This window comes from Natator depressus, chromosome 2, assembly GCF_965152275.1.
Source record: "Natator depressus isolate rNatDep1 chromosome 2, rNatDep2.hap1, whole genome shotgun sequence".
NCBI classification, from domain to species: Eukaryota; Metazoa; Chordata; order Testudines; family Cheloniidae; genus Natator; species Natator depressus.
In genome coordinates this window covers 258,976,018-258,989,777 of record NC_134235.1, presented here as the reverse complement: position 1 = coordinate 258,989,777, position 13,760 = coordinate 258,976,018, and the positions used below count along the sequence as shown (strand labels likewise).

The 13,760-nt window shown below is 50.3% G+C and overlaps 1 protein-coding gene across 4 annotated transcripts in view; it reads left to right on the top strand.

Moving 5' to 3' along the window:
* The window catches only part of CCDC12 (coiled-coil domain containing 12), an 82,333-nt gene extending 72,747 nt beyond the window's left edge, over positions 1-9,586 (top strand). For 2 of the 4 annotated variants that reach the window (XM_074943457.1, XM_074943456.1), the window contains exons 4-8: positions 3,928-3,989; positions 4,113-4,147; positions 5,672-5,748; positions 7,434-7,517; positions 8,225-9,586. In XM_074943457.1, coding sequence (XP_074799558.1) covers positions 3,928-3,989; positions 4,113-4,147; positions 5,672-5,748; positions 7,434-7,513 — 254 coding nt within the window. In that variant the 3' untranslated portion in view covers positions 7,514-7,517; positions 8,225-9,586. The remainder of the gene's footprint in view (positions 1-3,927; positions 3,990-4,112; positions 4,148-5,671; positions 5,749-7,433; positions 7,518-8,224) is intronic. The other 2 variants (XM_074943455.1, XM_074943454.1) reach the window with 2 other exon arrangements.
* Positions 9,587-13,760: the final 4,174 nt, after the last annotated feature.

Here is a 13,760-nt window from a genome sequence, read left to right as displayed (position 1 = left end):
TTATGATAAACCAGGTGGCGCTGGGCACGTGCCTACCACTCTGGGAATTTAGTACCAGCCGCACTCCCTGCTCTGAAGAGATTAGTCTAACAGTTGGGGAATCTCGAATGGCTCGGAGGTGAATGAAATCATCGTTCCCAGCAGTATCTGAGAATTGAGCAAATAGTCCCTGTATCCTAGAAGCCATCTGAGTGCGACAGTGAATTGGCCCTATAGAGACTAGACTAGAGTGGTTCAGTGCCCATGTCTGGGTTTTTATACTTCATATAAACCTCTCCCACAGACTGTGGCGATTACTAGCGGGAAATGAGCAGGAGTTGGGACGGCATAGGTAGGAACAACAGCGTGGCTTCACCTCCCAGCAGATGTAACTACCACGTCATTTATGCTTATGTTTCCAAAGAATGGGCCAGAGGCTTCTCAACAGAGCAATCAATCCTTTCGTCTCTGGCTCATGGGTTTGACTCCAGCTCGGGTAGAAGTGATGGAAAGGGCTTTCCTGCTTATCGGCAGTGTGAGATGGCCTGTGTGAAATGAGTCTGTGAGGTTCAGAACCAATTCTGTTACACCGGAGTCTCTCTCTCACTAACAGGCTCCGTTGAGCGGCTCGGCAGATGTGCCAAGGATTGAAGGAGCATGGAGACCGTCCTCCAGTGGTGGTTCCCTTGAGGTCGGGGTTGAGGCACATCAGTGTGGCAGCGTGGAGGAGATTATATTGTGACTGCCCTTGCCGAAGCTTTTCTGTGGGCCCACAGCATCGGGCCAAAGGTTCCCAACGTGGGTGCCTAAAATTAGCTATGGAAAGCCAAATTCAGGTCTGTAAAGTAGTCATTTGATTTTCAGAGGAGCAGGGCTCTCCTGGAAGTCAGTGAGAGCTGTGAGTGCCCAGCACCCTCCGAGAATCAGGCCACTTTTATTCAGGTACCTAACTTTTTAAACAACTATGTTTGAAACTATTAGCCATAACTTCAGGGCTTTCAATCTGGCACCGTTCTCCAGCTTGAAAATCCGTGCACCCTTAATTAATGTAAAACAAAAATCCCGATTTGTCTTGCTGCCAGCATGGTGGTGGTAAACCCTCACAGAAGAGAGCTCTTTAAAATATGTGCCAAACAATGGCAGTGGCAGGAATGAGTTCGGGGTATTCCTCTTCATCCTTTCCAGAGTGCTGAGTGCGGGAGTGGTGGCTATAATTAGAAATACTGGGGTCTCTGTGGATCTCAGCTGTGGGCAGAATCTCATAGTTTGCCCTCCTGGGAAACAATAACGGCATTTTCCCACAGTCATCAGAGTGGGAAGGGGGCATAGCTGCCTCGATTGTTTCCAGGGATGTCTGAGAACCGGTCGTCTTTACCAGCCCCTCGACAGAGCTATGACCTCCTTTAAAGAGAACACCAGTGGCTTGTAATAGCCCAACGCTGCCTTCAGGAGCCTTGCCTCTGAAAGCGTGTGGTGCTGTATGTCTTGGGAGAGGAGTTGCTCTGTAGCTGAAGCATGGAAATTTGGGGTTTAGGCTTGTTTAAAATCAGTGATTTGATTGCAGGGGGCAGAGATAAGTCAGGAATCCTGATGTGTATCAAAACAGGGTGTATTCATTTAAAACCACATAAGTAAATTAGTTTGACGTAGAGGTCAGGTAACAAAATGGAGAGGACCTCTCTACTGCAAGTCCTCCCATGTCACAGCCTGATCTTACAGTATGGAGCAGTGATTCTCGACCTATTTACCATTGTGGGCTGCGTGTGCACCTCTCTGTGTTATGTGGGCCGCATCCACACACTATATATACTTCCTGTATGGCCCTGACGATGTCACATGGGCTGCAGCTGTAGTGGGCTGCCAGCAGCCCGCGGGCCACAGGTTGAGAACCACTGGTATAGAGAGAGCTCCTTCCTGTCGCCTGAACTGAACCACGCTCTAAGCAGAGTCGGTATCTAACCATATTATAGTCCTAGCCTGAGTTTGCCAAGGGAGTAGAGCAGGTTCTGCTCTGTGACAGCCCCCTTCACTAATCCTACTTCATCTTTTCCATGTTTCTGTGTTTTTGTTTCCATCATTCAAAGCCGTTTCCTCTCTGGCTAGGAGCATCCATGGAAGCACAAAACAGGCACAAATTAAACCAACAGGCTAGAGTTTCCCACTCCTCAATGGGCATCTGCAGTCTGCATTTCTAACACCCGGGGGAGGGGGCATGGGATAGAAATAGCACTCGCAAGTGCAGAGTCATGTCCACCAGTAAATATTGCTGTGCTCGGCGTGTCCGGGCCTCTCCCTCTTGCAATGTCTGGGCAGAAAGAAAGATGGAATTCTGTCGTTGGTTTCTCCCTGTCTCTTGTTCCACTTCGGACTTTACATTAGTTTTGAAGCAGGGATTTTAATCTAGTTTGGGTACTTCTCTGAGTTCAGAGTTCTCCCGGTCGGGGTGTTTCGTTTCTCAGTGGTGGATGTGCCCATCACAGGAGGGAAGGAGGTATCATATGCTGTGTGTAAGTCTGAGTTCTGGGATGGATAATGTAAAGAATTAAGATAAGGAGTTTAAAAGTAACTTGCCACAGAGCTGTGGAGTGGGAAGTCTCCCATGATTACTCTAAATACAGTAATAGCTGGGAATAAAGTTTGCCAATCATCTTTTCAGTGCTTCAGATTGTGGAGCTCTGTCCTTCCACTAAGACGGTGTTTCTCAGCGACCAGTGGACTGGTGCCAGTCCCTGAGATCTCCCTACCGCAGTCTAGGAAGGCAGCAAGCCAGTCCCTGTTGAGAGGGACGGCTCTAGAAAATGCTACTCCTGCAGGAAGGCTCTGTCCTGTGCATCACTACTTGCTTTAAATTGACATGGTCAACTCAAGTCATATGTTATAAGCAAATCCATTTCCTTTCCAATGTTACAGCAGCAGAGGTTATATTAAAACCCGGTTTGAGTCCAATTGACTTCAGGGCTGCTGCTGTTCACTTCTTGCATTTCTCTCGGTTCGGACGATGGACATCAGTTTCACGTGGTTTATGGTCTGTTTTGCTTCTGGAGTGCAGTGTTTGGGTTGCAAAAGTTGCAGGGGAATGTTTTTGTAGAGAAGCATGCCTGTTGGGGTTAGGTTTTGTAAAAGCTTCTTAAATACCAAAGTGAAGCATCGTCTTCATGCTGGCTTTCTTATAAGTCACTTTGTTAACATCACATCAGCCATGCTATCAGAGGCTCGTTCACCTGCACATCTACCAATGTGATATATGGCATCATGTGCCAGCAATGCCCCTCTGCCATATACATTGGCCACACCGGACAGTCTCTACGTAAAAGAGTAAATGGACACAAATCAGACGTCAAGAATTATAACATTCAAAAACCAGTCGGAGAACACTTCAATCTCTCTGGTCACTAGATTAGAGACCTAAAAGTCGCAATTCTTCAACAAAAAAACTTCAAAAACAGACTCCAACGAGAGACTGCTGAACTGGAATTAATTTGCAAACACCATTAAATTAGGCTTGAATAAAGACTGGGAGTGGATGTGTCATTACACAAAGTAAAACTATTTCCCCATGTTTAGTCAGTCCATCCCGTCCCCCGCCCCCCACCACCCCTGTTCCTCACACGTTCTTGTCAACTGCTGGAAATGGACCATCTTGATTATCACTACAAAAGGTTTCTTTTCTCTCTTCATGGTAATAGCTCACCTTAACGGATCACTCTCGTTATAGTGTGTATGGTAACACCCATTGTTTCATGTTCTCTGTGTATATAAAATCATCCTAATGTATTTTCCACTGCATGCATCTGATGAAGTGGGCTGTAGCCAACGAAAGCTTATGCTCAAATAAATTTGTTGGTCTCTAAGGTGCCACAAGTCCTCCTGTTCTTTTTGCGGATACAGACTAACATGGCTGCTACTCCTGAAATTTGTTAACATTTGTTGTTCTATTGTTCCCTCTAGTGGAAGATAAGGTGAAGGACCAACTGGAAGCAGCAAAGCCAGAGCCTATTATTGAAGAAGTGGTATGTGTCTTGGTCTTCAATACCTGCTTTGAAATATAATTGTGCACACTTGTAAACTCACTCTTTTCCATTACATGAGTTTGGCTGCTCTTAATGAGAATTCCTTTGTTCCTTTTCCCCTAGGATTTGGCAAACCTCGCCCCCAGAAAGCCAGACTGGTAAGCGCGATTTTAGGAATCAGCTTGCATAGATTCAGTCCTTTTAGTCCTAAACATCCGCGTGTGTGTTCATGGTCGCAGGGACGCTCTCCAGCTATTTCCATAACTTTAACCCTGTTAAGGTTGTACCACCTGGGATTACAAAAAATTGGGAAACTTATGTTCAGTATCAAGGGAAACTTCCCAGTAGTGAGATCTGAGTGTAGAACAGTCTCCCAAGGAGAGAAATAAAATCCCCATCCCTGGACATCACAAAAGCTAGACTGCAGAAAACCCTAGTAAATGTCCTGTAGAGAATGAACAAGCTCTGGCTCTTGGGATTAGCTAGATGGGACAGATAAGTGGTGCTGATCTCCACCTTCTGGGAGTTTCTAGGATGGATACAATTTGTCTCGTTTCTATTTGCCTAATGATGAAAGGATCTGGTGAAGCTTGTATTCTTTGCACTGCGGTTGCATGTGGAGGCTCGATTGGGGTCAAGGCCCTGGTGTGCTTGGTACTGTACAAACACACTGTGAACGATGGTCCCACAGCATGACAGCACCCTGATTTCAGCATGTGGACAGGCACCAGGCTTCATGCACACAGCTGGAACAGCATGTGCAGGATAACAAGCTAAGGAATATGTTACTGACAGGGCCCTCCGAAGCCAAGAGCATCTGTGTTCAAAGAGTGTGGGACAGGTTTCTGATGGAAGTGGGGACACAGAAGGGCCTGGCCCAATGTGCTCCTCAGCTGGATTTTCACATCCTCCTGTTCTGAAGCCCGATAGATGGAGGTGGCCTGTGTGGCCGCTCAGCAGTGGGTGCGTTAGACCATTTCTCCCCAAGGGGTCCTCACTGGTTGAGTGTTGGTGTTTTGTGCTCAGCTGGTGAGTTGGCTTCTCTTTGAGGTTGACTATTGTTGTGCCACGTGGATCGCTGGGCAAGGGCGTTGAGGAGGGACTAATGTGAATTGTGGGTCTTGCGAAGTGTCAGCAATTCAGAGACACTTGTGGCCACCAGGAATCTCATGGAATCCTCAGTCTTGTAGATGGTGCTTCTCTTCTCACACTTAGGAAGGGCAAGAATTGCCCTGTGGGGAGGGGCAGTGGCCAAAGATTTCTTCATTCCCCTTCTTCCCCCAGTGAGGTGAAACTCCCCCGCGCCCCCATGAAGCTGGCACTTTTCTTACCCTTTCCATCTAATTCCTGTTTTAAGGGAATGCCGCTGCTCCCCTGCTCTGGCGGTGGTATTTAGGGACCACCAGTGGCAGGGATATTCCATCCGACTGGTCTGCATGGCCCTTGCATTGGCTCTGATGATGATTAAAGTGCTGGCAGCTTGCTCTGTAAGACACAATCTCTGCCCCAAGGAGCTTACACTGCAGATGCGGTGTTTCTGTGGCTGTTCTTCATTTGAGACCCCAGACTGGCTCTGAATAGACTCATGGATCCCTTCTGCTGGGCTAGCTGGTGGGCTAGCTTTGTGTCTGGGTGTGCTTGTGTGTTGGGCTTTTTTGCTAAATTACAATCCTCTCCCCCAGGGATTTAAAGCGAGATGTAGCCAAGAAACTGGAAAAACTGGAGAAGAGAACGCAAAGGGCAATTGCTGAATTGATAAGTAAGTGCGCTGCTGCTGTTGAACTAACGTGGAAATGGTTATAGACTTGGAAGGACTAGGGCCAAGATTTTTCAAAGGCAGGAGACAAAAATTAGGCTCTTTAATTGATCTGTATGCATCTGTATAAGTGCTCCCAGCAGTTGCTTCTGAGCTCAGAAGGATCTCCGGGGGAGCTCAGCCCTTTGAGAAGCAGACTATTTACTTAGGTGCCTCCGTATTTATCTTTGAAAATCGTGGCCTCATTGTCAGGCAGTAAATATTGTTGATGGTCCGTGACACACTTCAGGGTGCAATTCAGACCAGTGGGAGGTTGGATCACTGCTTGTATTACAACCCTGAGTGCCCCGAAGTGCTGCTTTTGCTCTCTGCCTGGATCTCCTCCAGAACCCAAAGGGCTGGTTCCTTTGTCATTTTAGGTGAGAGAGAGAATTTGGGTTTCTGCCCCTTTCTTTTATAGTCCAGTGAACCTTTGAAATGGATTCTTCTGAAGGTTACCCTCAAAGTACGGTTCCTTCAAGCTGTGAGGAAGGCAACGTTGAGTCTGGTGGAGAAGGAAGTTCCCTGCTCTTTCTTCCCTCCCAGGTGTTTGCTAAAATGCAAAGTGTTCTCTTTCCTGTGATCTCCTCCCCTTGTTAGTTTGATGGCCCCATTTACTGCTTATATGTCAATTGAGGTAAACGCCCATTCCTTTCTTTAGGACAGACCAGTTTACCAACTCCCCGGGACATGCCTGATTTAAACACATTTTAGTCATAATTCCAACATGTACTCGGAACTCTTTACACACTACACAAGCCTAGTAATGATCAGTGACTTATTAGTTTTCAAATCATTCTGCACAAGGTGTGTTTTGTATAAAGAGTATTACAGTTGTGTGTAGCGTGTGAACAGAGAGGTGCGTAGGGTCACAGCCAGTTTCTCACTCAGTCTAGAAAGCAACAGAAAGGACTTTACAACATGAGTGGAAATGAACAGAGAGAGTGTTTTAAACATGTTGGACTTGTAGAGAGCTGGAGCTCTCTGGACAACGCTTAGCACCGATGCTGTAACTTTATTTCCAGTTCTGCTCTGAATCTTGACTTTTCCAGCAATTTCATGGCGGAGAACGATCTCCAGTGCAAGCTCAGTGGAGGTCGGCAGAACTTTTTAAAACGAAAGGCTGTGGAATAGTGTCAGGAATGAGCCCCCCAGATGTCCTCTCTCTAGAGGCATTGAGGTGGTCTCTGGAGTGAAGAGTAATGCTGCCTTCCTCTGGCAGTCAGCCAGCCAGATTGTGTAGGTCCTCAGACCATGCTTCCAGCCAAGCCCTCACCGGATATGTCTAAACCATTGTTAGTTCCCCTTGATTGCTTCCCTGATGGGCGGGTGGCTGATTCGGGGAGGGGTAATACTGCTGCCCACCGTGGGCAGATAGACATGTCTATGGGATGTGCCCCGAGGCTACAGTGGTACAGGTTGTACAGTAGAATCCAGATTCGCCCAGCCAGTTGGGTGACACCCACATCCACTCCAGAAATAACTGGGACCTGAGCCAATTCAGAGTCAATGGAGCAGGGAGACTTGCTGGCAAGGTTGGTGGACATCCTGGAAGTTTGGGTAGCACAGTTCAGATCACCCCCTTCACGTGCCGTTCTAAACTCCGGTTACACAATGATCGCTGACTGGCTTTTCTGTTGCCCGCACAGGAGAGCGATTGAGAGGCCAAGAGGAAGAACTGGCATCAGCTGTTGGATCAGCAAAGCAGGAAGGAAGTGATTCTGATTAAGGAGGTCTGGTTGGCTGTCTCAGAGCACAGACACATTGGGACTTGTCAGATTGGTCTTGTCACTCTTGCTAACAGAATCCTTAACTCCCTTGGACTTGGGTAGAGGGTAGTGTCTCTCTGAGACTTGAATGCTTTAGCCACAGCTCCTAAAGGGGCAGGTATGGAGAGCCCTGCAGTCCTGTCTAGACCCACAAGCATATGGCTTGCTGTGTGTGAGCATTTCACACGGGAATGCTCCATGCAACCTGCATGCTGCGCACTGCGTTCTCATCCCCCGGCGAGCGTGCCTGGCTCTCTGGCTCAGCTTTGCAGGGGGTGATCGTTGCAGTATGTGGTTTGGGATTGCTGGGGGGAGGGTGTCCAATGGAGCTTTTCTGGACTTTTGATGAAGGAAAAGTTCTCGGATAAAGCACTGGATCAGATTAAAGGAGCAAATGGCTCATGAGTGGCGTGCGGGACACCACAAAGCCCTGTGCTTAGCGATCATCTCTGGGAACGTCACGTGAGAATTGTGGCCCCTACCTACGCTGGTCAGGGAATGGTGGAGCATCTTTCTAGCCCAAGCCGTGTTTAAGAGCGGTGTGCTAGAGAAGTGCGAACGCTTTCTTTGGCCAGTGCAGACACCGTGTTTCTATGCTGTGTGTGTGTGCGTGCGTGCGCGCATGCATATAGTACCAATTCTTTTGCTGACCTCTGTTATCTCTCCTGCAGTACAGCTGAGCACATGGAATAACTGTGTAATATACAAGAGGGGCTGGTGAGCTGTCGTCACTTAAACGGATGAGGGATGAAGCCTCTCCTTGCATGGGAGACTTTGCTGAGGGCAAGAAAAGACCAATGACTGTACAAAAGAATCCCGAAATGGCCTTGCAGCTGGAAAGCTTTCTGCGTGGTCACTAAAAGCAGCCTTGCCTGCAGTCTAGAAGAGATTCATGTATGATTCATATTGTTCCCTTTTGCTTTTTGATCCCCCACCCCCCTACACACACCCAGGAGGTTGTGTAGCATGTGCCATATCGGTGGGTTTTGTTACGGATAAAACTGGGCTGCCACAAGGGTTTTTGGTTATTTTTTATAATAAAATGATACGGCAACGATGCAAAATGTCCCGTTCCTGCGCTGGGCACATCAGTTCAGTGGGGAGGGCACGAGAGCATGTGCTGCAGAGGTAGTTAATTTCACATTGGGTTTAGTCTATGGGCCGGCTGCATCCGCTTTGTGGGGGAGGGAGTGGTGCCCGGGCAGCATCAGCTCAGGAGCGCACAGGTGAGGAGCCGCAGCCATGAACACGCCCCATTCGGTGTCAGATTATTACTATGACTTTCTAAAACCTGTGTCGATATTCACAGCTCTGCAGGAGCTTGGGCCTTTGGCTCTTTTTGAATAATGAATCCTTTTCAGTGGCCCTAACTTTGCGGAGAGCATCAGGGTGCGTTCCTAGGTCCCCTTTGTGAGAGTGGGGTCCCATTTGCCCTGGGATCTGGACCAGGCTAGCCAACTCCTTGTTGAATCACTGTTGTGGTAGCAGCATTCCCATAAGTGTGGGATTTATTTAAAAGCTCACTTTGTGTGGTATAAATGCAGATCACTCTGAACACATTGTAAAGGATAGACCTGTCGTAGAGAGCAGCTAGTGATGAAGGTTGTAAACACTTTGAGGAAGATGGATGTGAAAAACAGGTGGAAAAAAGGGCCAAGGATCATGCCAACTCCTCAGTGGGAGCCTGCACTTTCCTATGTGACATCAGTTCGTGACCTGATCTAGTCACTGATCAGACTATACAGCCACAAGAGAACAGACCAGATGCTGTGACGTCACCATGGGATATGCTGGACAGCCTATATACATTTAAAAGCTCTGGAGTTCCTGAGATGCAACATCTGATGTGTAAGAATTTGACAGGGATCTTTCGAGCAGAGTTTACACAGGATACAAATAAATGTCCCAGCTAGCAGGTACATACTGCTAGTTAGCTTGTTGAAAGCTGGGGAAAGGTGTTGGGTTAAACATCTCTAGATCAGTCTTCTGTCCACAATTCAGGAGCAGAACAGGCCGCAGGGATTCACACTTCTTCCGGGCTGTCCTATGGATGTGCCTCGGCGCTGACCTGCAGCGGGGAGGAGGGGTTGCTCTCACAGCAAAGCAGTGTAAAAGACACCCCTGCTTGGAAAACTGAGGGGACACAGCTCTCCAGATTGTACCCTGGGGAATGTCACAGGGAGCCACCCTCAACTGGGCTGCCCTTGCTAAACAGGGGGTAGGGTTACCAAATCCCACTGGAAATAAGAGGGGGTGGGAACAGGTGTTTTTATCTGGTGGCAGGGCACCATGGCCCTATCACTTTTTACCTGTCTTAAGGATGAGCGAGGTGGTAGAAAGGAGTGAGTGGGGAGTGGGTCCTCGGAGGGGGGGAAGAGACGAAGCAGGGGGTGCCTTGGGGGAAGAGGAAGGGGGGGGCAGGGCCTGATGGAGGAGGGGCGGAGCTGCCTGTGGTCCACTGAGAGTCGTGGCTTTTGTTCAGCAATTCCTAGAGCTGAAATCACAGATGACCAGGCCCAGGGGCTGTGGACAACCGTCCCCACTACCCAGTGAAATCATTCAGAGCTGGGCCGGGGGACCTCCAAACACAGCAGTGGGAGCGAGTGGCAAGCAGCGACAGCGGCAGATAGACCAATGACAGCAGCCGTGGAGGCATTGTTCTTTGCCATCCTCCCACCCCACCCCACCCCGGGGGTGGTGGGTGGACCCATGTGAATGTACCTCTGAACTCTGGATCTTCACTAACCAGGGACAGCCAGCCGTGAGCGGGGCGCAGCGGAGGGAGCAGGGAGTGGCATGTTAAAGGGATTTTGGTTCATCAGACTTTCATGACACAAAGTGGGAAACTGAGGCAAAGGACACTGCCCAACACGCTGTGGGGTGGGCGTTTGCGGGGTGGGCATGTGCTTTCAACTCATGCTTGTGGAGTTTTCCCAAATTCATGCTGGGTCCCCTTTTCCCTTCTCATCAACATTTTATTTTGTGGCACTGACTCAGTGCTTGTGCGTGGGGAAGGAAGTAGGGCCTCTGAGAGGTGGTGGTGAATTTTCCCACATTACTAGGTGGGAGCTCCAGCCAGTTCTGGGTCGTATTGTTAAGAGGAACCCCTAGATAGCGAACCCACCCCTGGTCGCTGCCAGCTCCATTTGGTGGAAAAGTTACACCAGGGTCATACAAAACTCAGCAAGAGCTGGTCCAGATATTTCAGTCGAAGCATTTCCCAGCTGAAATAGGGGGTTAGGCCCAAAATTGGTGAGAAAAGATCCCTTGATTTAATGGTAGGATTTTCTGACAGAAAATTTTGACTTTGTTTAGTTTCTAATTGTCAAAAACTAAAAATTCAATCAGAACGTTTCCATTTTAGGGGTTTTGTCACCCCACTTTCTCCCCTTTTTACTTTTCCACTGACAAAGGGGGAGAAAAAAAAGAAACAAACAATTTTGGGGTTTTTCTTAAAGTAGACTAGAGCTAGAATTTCCTGTTCATTCCTCCTTCCCTGCCCTGAGGTGTGCGCGCACACACACACACACCCAAGTGCCACGTGTCTGGGTGGTGGTGGTAATTGCTCAACGGTCCTGTTGGCTGTGTCTCCGAGTGACAGATTGCGCCGTCAGAGATTTATCCACACGAATAAATCACTAAACCTCCAAAATATCGACACTGGCTGCAGTTGCCATGGGATGGAAACTGGGACTTTAGTTTCCCATGCTGGGATCCCCAGGAGCTTCTTGGGTGCGTGACACATCTTTTCTTCAAACACTGATTCCCTAGTGGCCTCTATTTTTGTAGCCAAAAGCCCCAGAAAGGGGCTCTCTAAGGTGGGGGGGAGACTTCCCAAGTTCTCTTACCCTCAGGCCTGACAGAGGCTGAGAACAAAAGAAGATGCTGACAAGAAACTGAGACCGACTTGTCCACCCCAAACATTCCAAAATCACGAGTCAGGCTCCAGAAAATCTTGTCACCTCATCACAGGCCTCCAGGAGCTGGCGCTTTAAGAAAAACGCCAAATATCGCAGGAGTCACGATAAAGGCGTGAGAGCTGGCGACGCTGCTGAGAACTGGTGCTTTCATCTCAGGAATGGAACTGAGCCATGTTTTCCTGCCGAAAATGGGAGTGTCTTTCCACAGATCACGGAGGCCTTTCAAGGCTCAGGCAGGGGTTTGGGCCGAGCCGAGCACTTGGGGAGCTGCAGTGACTGGGAGCATGGACAAGCCAGTGGGGATGGAGGGATCGGAGGTTAGGGGCTGGCTGAGCAGGGGGGAAGCCTGAGGCTTGTTTGGGGTAGGGGTTGCAGCCTGGGGGTGCTGCTTTGAGGTGCTGTTGTGGGTCAGATGGTTTGGACTATCTCAGGATGGTTTGGACTATCAGGGCAGAATAACTGAATAAGAAGACAGAGAGCCCCAGAGTTACTGTGCGTAGCCCTGAGAGACTTTTGGGGAAATAGCAGATGACTACCTCTCTGGTCCCCTTTGGGATTACAGATGGTGACTCACCTGTACATAGATTTTACCTGCTTTGACCTCTCAAAAACTCTTTTTTCTTTTTTGTAAGCTAATAAACCTTTAGTTAGATTATTACAGAATTGGCTGCCAGCTTTGTCTTTGGTCTGAGATGGAGGATGCAACTCAACGTGGGTGAGGGACTGGGCTTTTGGGCCTTGGAGTAACCTGGAATATTTGTGATTTTTGGTGTACGTGACCATTTATTACATAGTCCAGTTTGCCGGGGTCGCAAGACAGGCTGGAGTGTCAAAGGGGACTGTCTGTGACTCCATGGTATGACGACTGTAGTACTTTGGGAGTTCGCATTTGGCACGGGGTTGGTGAAATCTAATTACAGACCATACCACCGGGTGTGTGTGTGTCTGCCCTGCTTTTGACAGTCATCCCTGAGTCGGGCACTCACCGTAATGAGCTGCTCCAGACAGCATGACAAAGGCCATCTCCTCCTGCTCGCTGCCTCCCCAGGCCCAGGGGCTGAGGAGGGGCTGAGGAAGGACAGGTGGGGCGGGAGGGGAGGCTGGGTCACTCTGAGTCACACCTGGGAGGAGGGGGGTTCTCTGCCCAGGGCGGGTGGGCTGGGCAGGGCACAGGCTATGCCATCCCCTGGAGTCCTCATCCAGCCTCACATCACCATGAGCACAGCCCCCTCCTGGCAGTGCGCCTCCTCGTGGCCTGGCTGGGAACCGGCCACTCCCTTCGCTGTTAGGGCATGGGCTAGGTCCCAGCTGTCAAAGTGGAGGCTGGGGCAGGGCCTAGTGCTACCCATGGGCAGGTGCGAGGAGACCTGGCTCCATGGGCCTTGCTCCAGGTGTGCTGGGGATGCAGCCTTGCTCCCCACTGGAGAGGAGCGGGGATGGGGTTACTGCAGCGGCTGGGAGCTCTGGGCTGCCTATGGGACCCTGCCCTGCACCCCTTCGAGCCAGGGCTGTTAGGAATGAGGGTGACAAGTTACTGCTCCTCCGGGCTCAGAGGTTCCTGCTTTTATTGGTGCAAGTGAATAAATGCAAACACACAGGAAACTCCAGGCTCAGCCAAGTGGGTTCATCGCCCAGCATGGAGGGAATGAGCCTCCCACGACCGACAGGGCCCAGTCGTGGCCTCTGCCCGCAGCGCTCAGCAGAGGCTGGGAGCTTCTGTACCTCGCAGCCAGCAGCAAGCGCACTCCTGACGTGTCACCTTGGCCGACAGCTCAGCAGTGCCGGGGAACAGGTGGGGGCAGGGAGGCCGGCTGGGTCCAGCCAGAGTGAAGGTGCTGTCCCCTCCCCAGCCATGGCGTCTGTTCAGCCTTTCTGGATTGCACATCTGAAAGGCTTGAGGAAGCCTCTGAGTCTGGTGCTGCCTGGCGGCCCTGGCTTGCGCTTCCTTCTGTGGCCGTGCGGCCCTGGCTTGCGCTTCCTTCTGCGGCCGTGCGGCCCGTCTCACTGAAACACACACGGGCGAGACACAGCGCTAGGGGCCGGAGGAGCTGGAGGCACCAGCCCACTCCATGGCTGCCCACTCCAGGCTCACACTGGGGAGGCCCTGGGTGTGGGTCCCAGCCCAGGCTGGGAGGCAGCGAGTCTGAGAGAAGCCCAGGGACGGTCAGTGTCCAGCAGCCTCAGCCCAGAATCCCCTTTGCATTGGTCCCAGCCGAGCCCCGTCCCCTCCCCACGAGACGCGTCAGCCCCCAGGGGGCCGCGCCCACTGATCTGCTGTGCCCAGGCC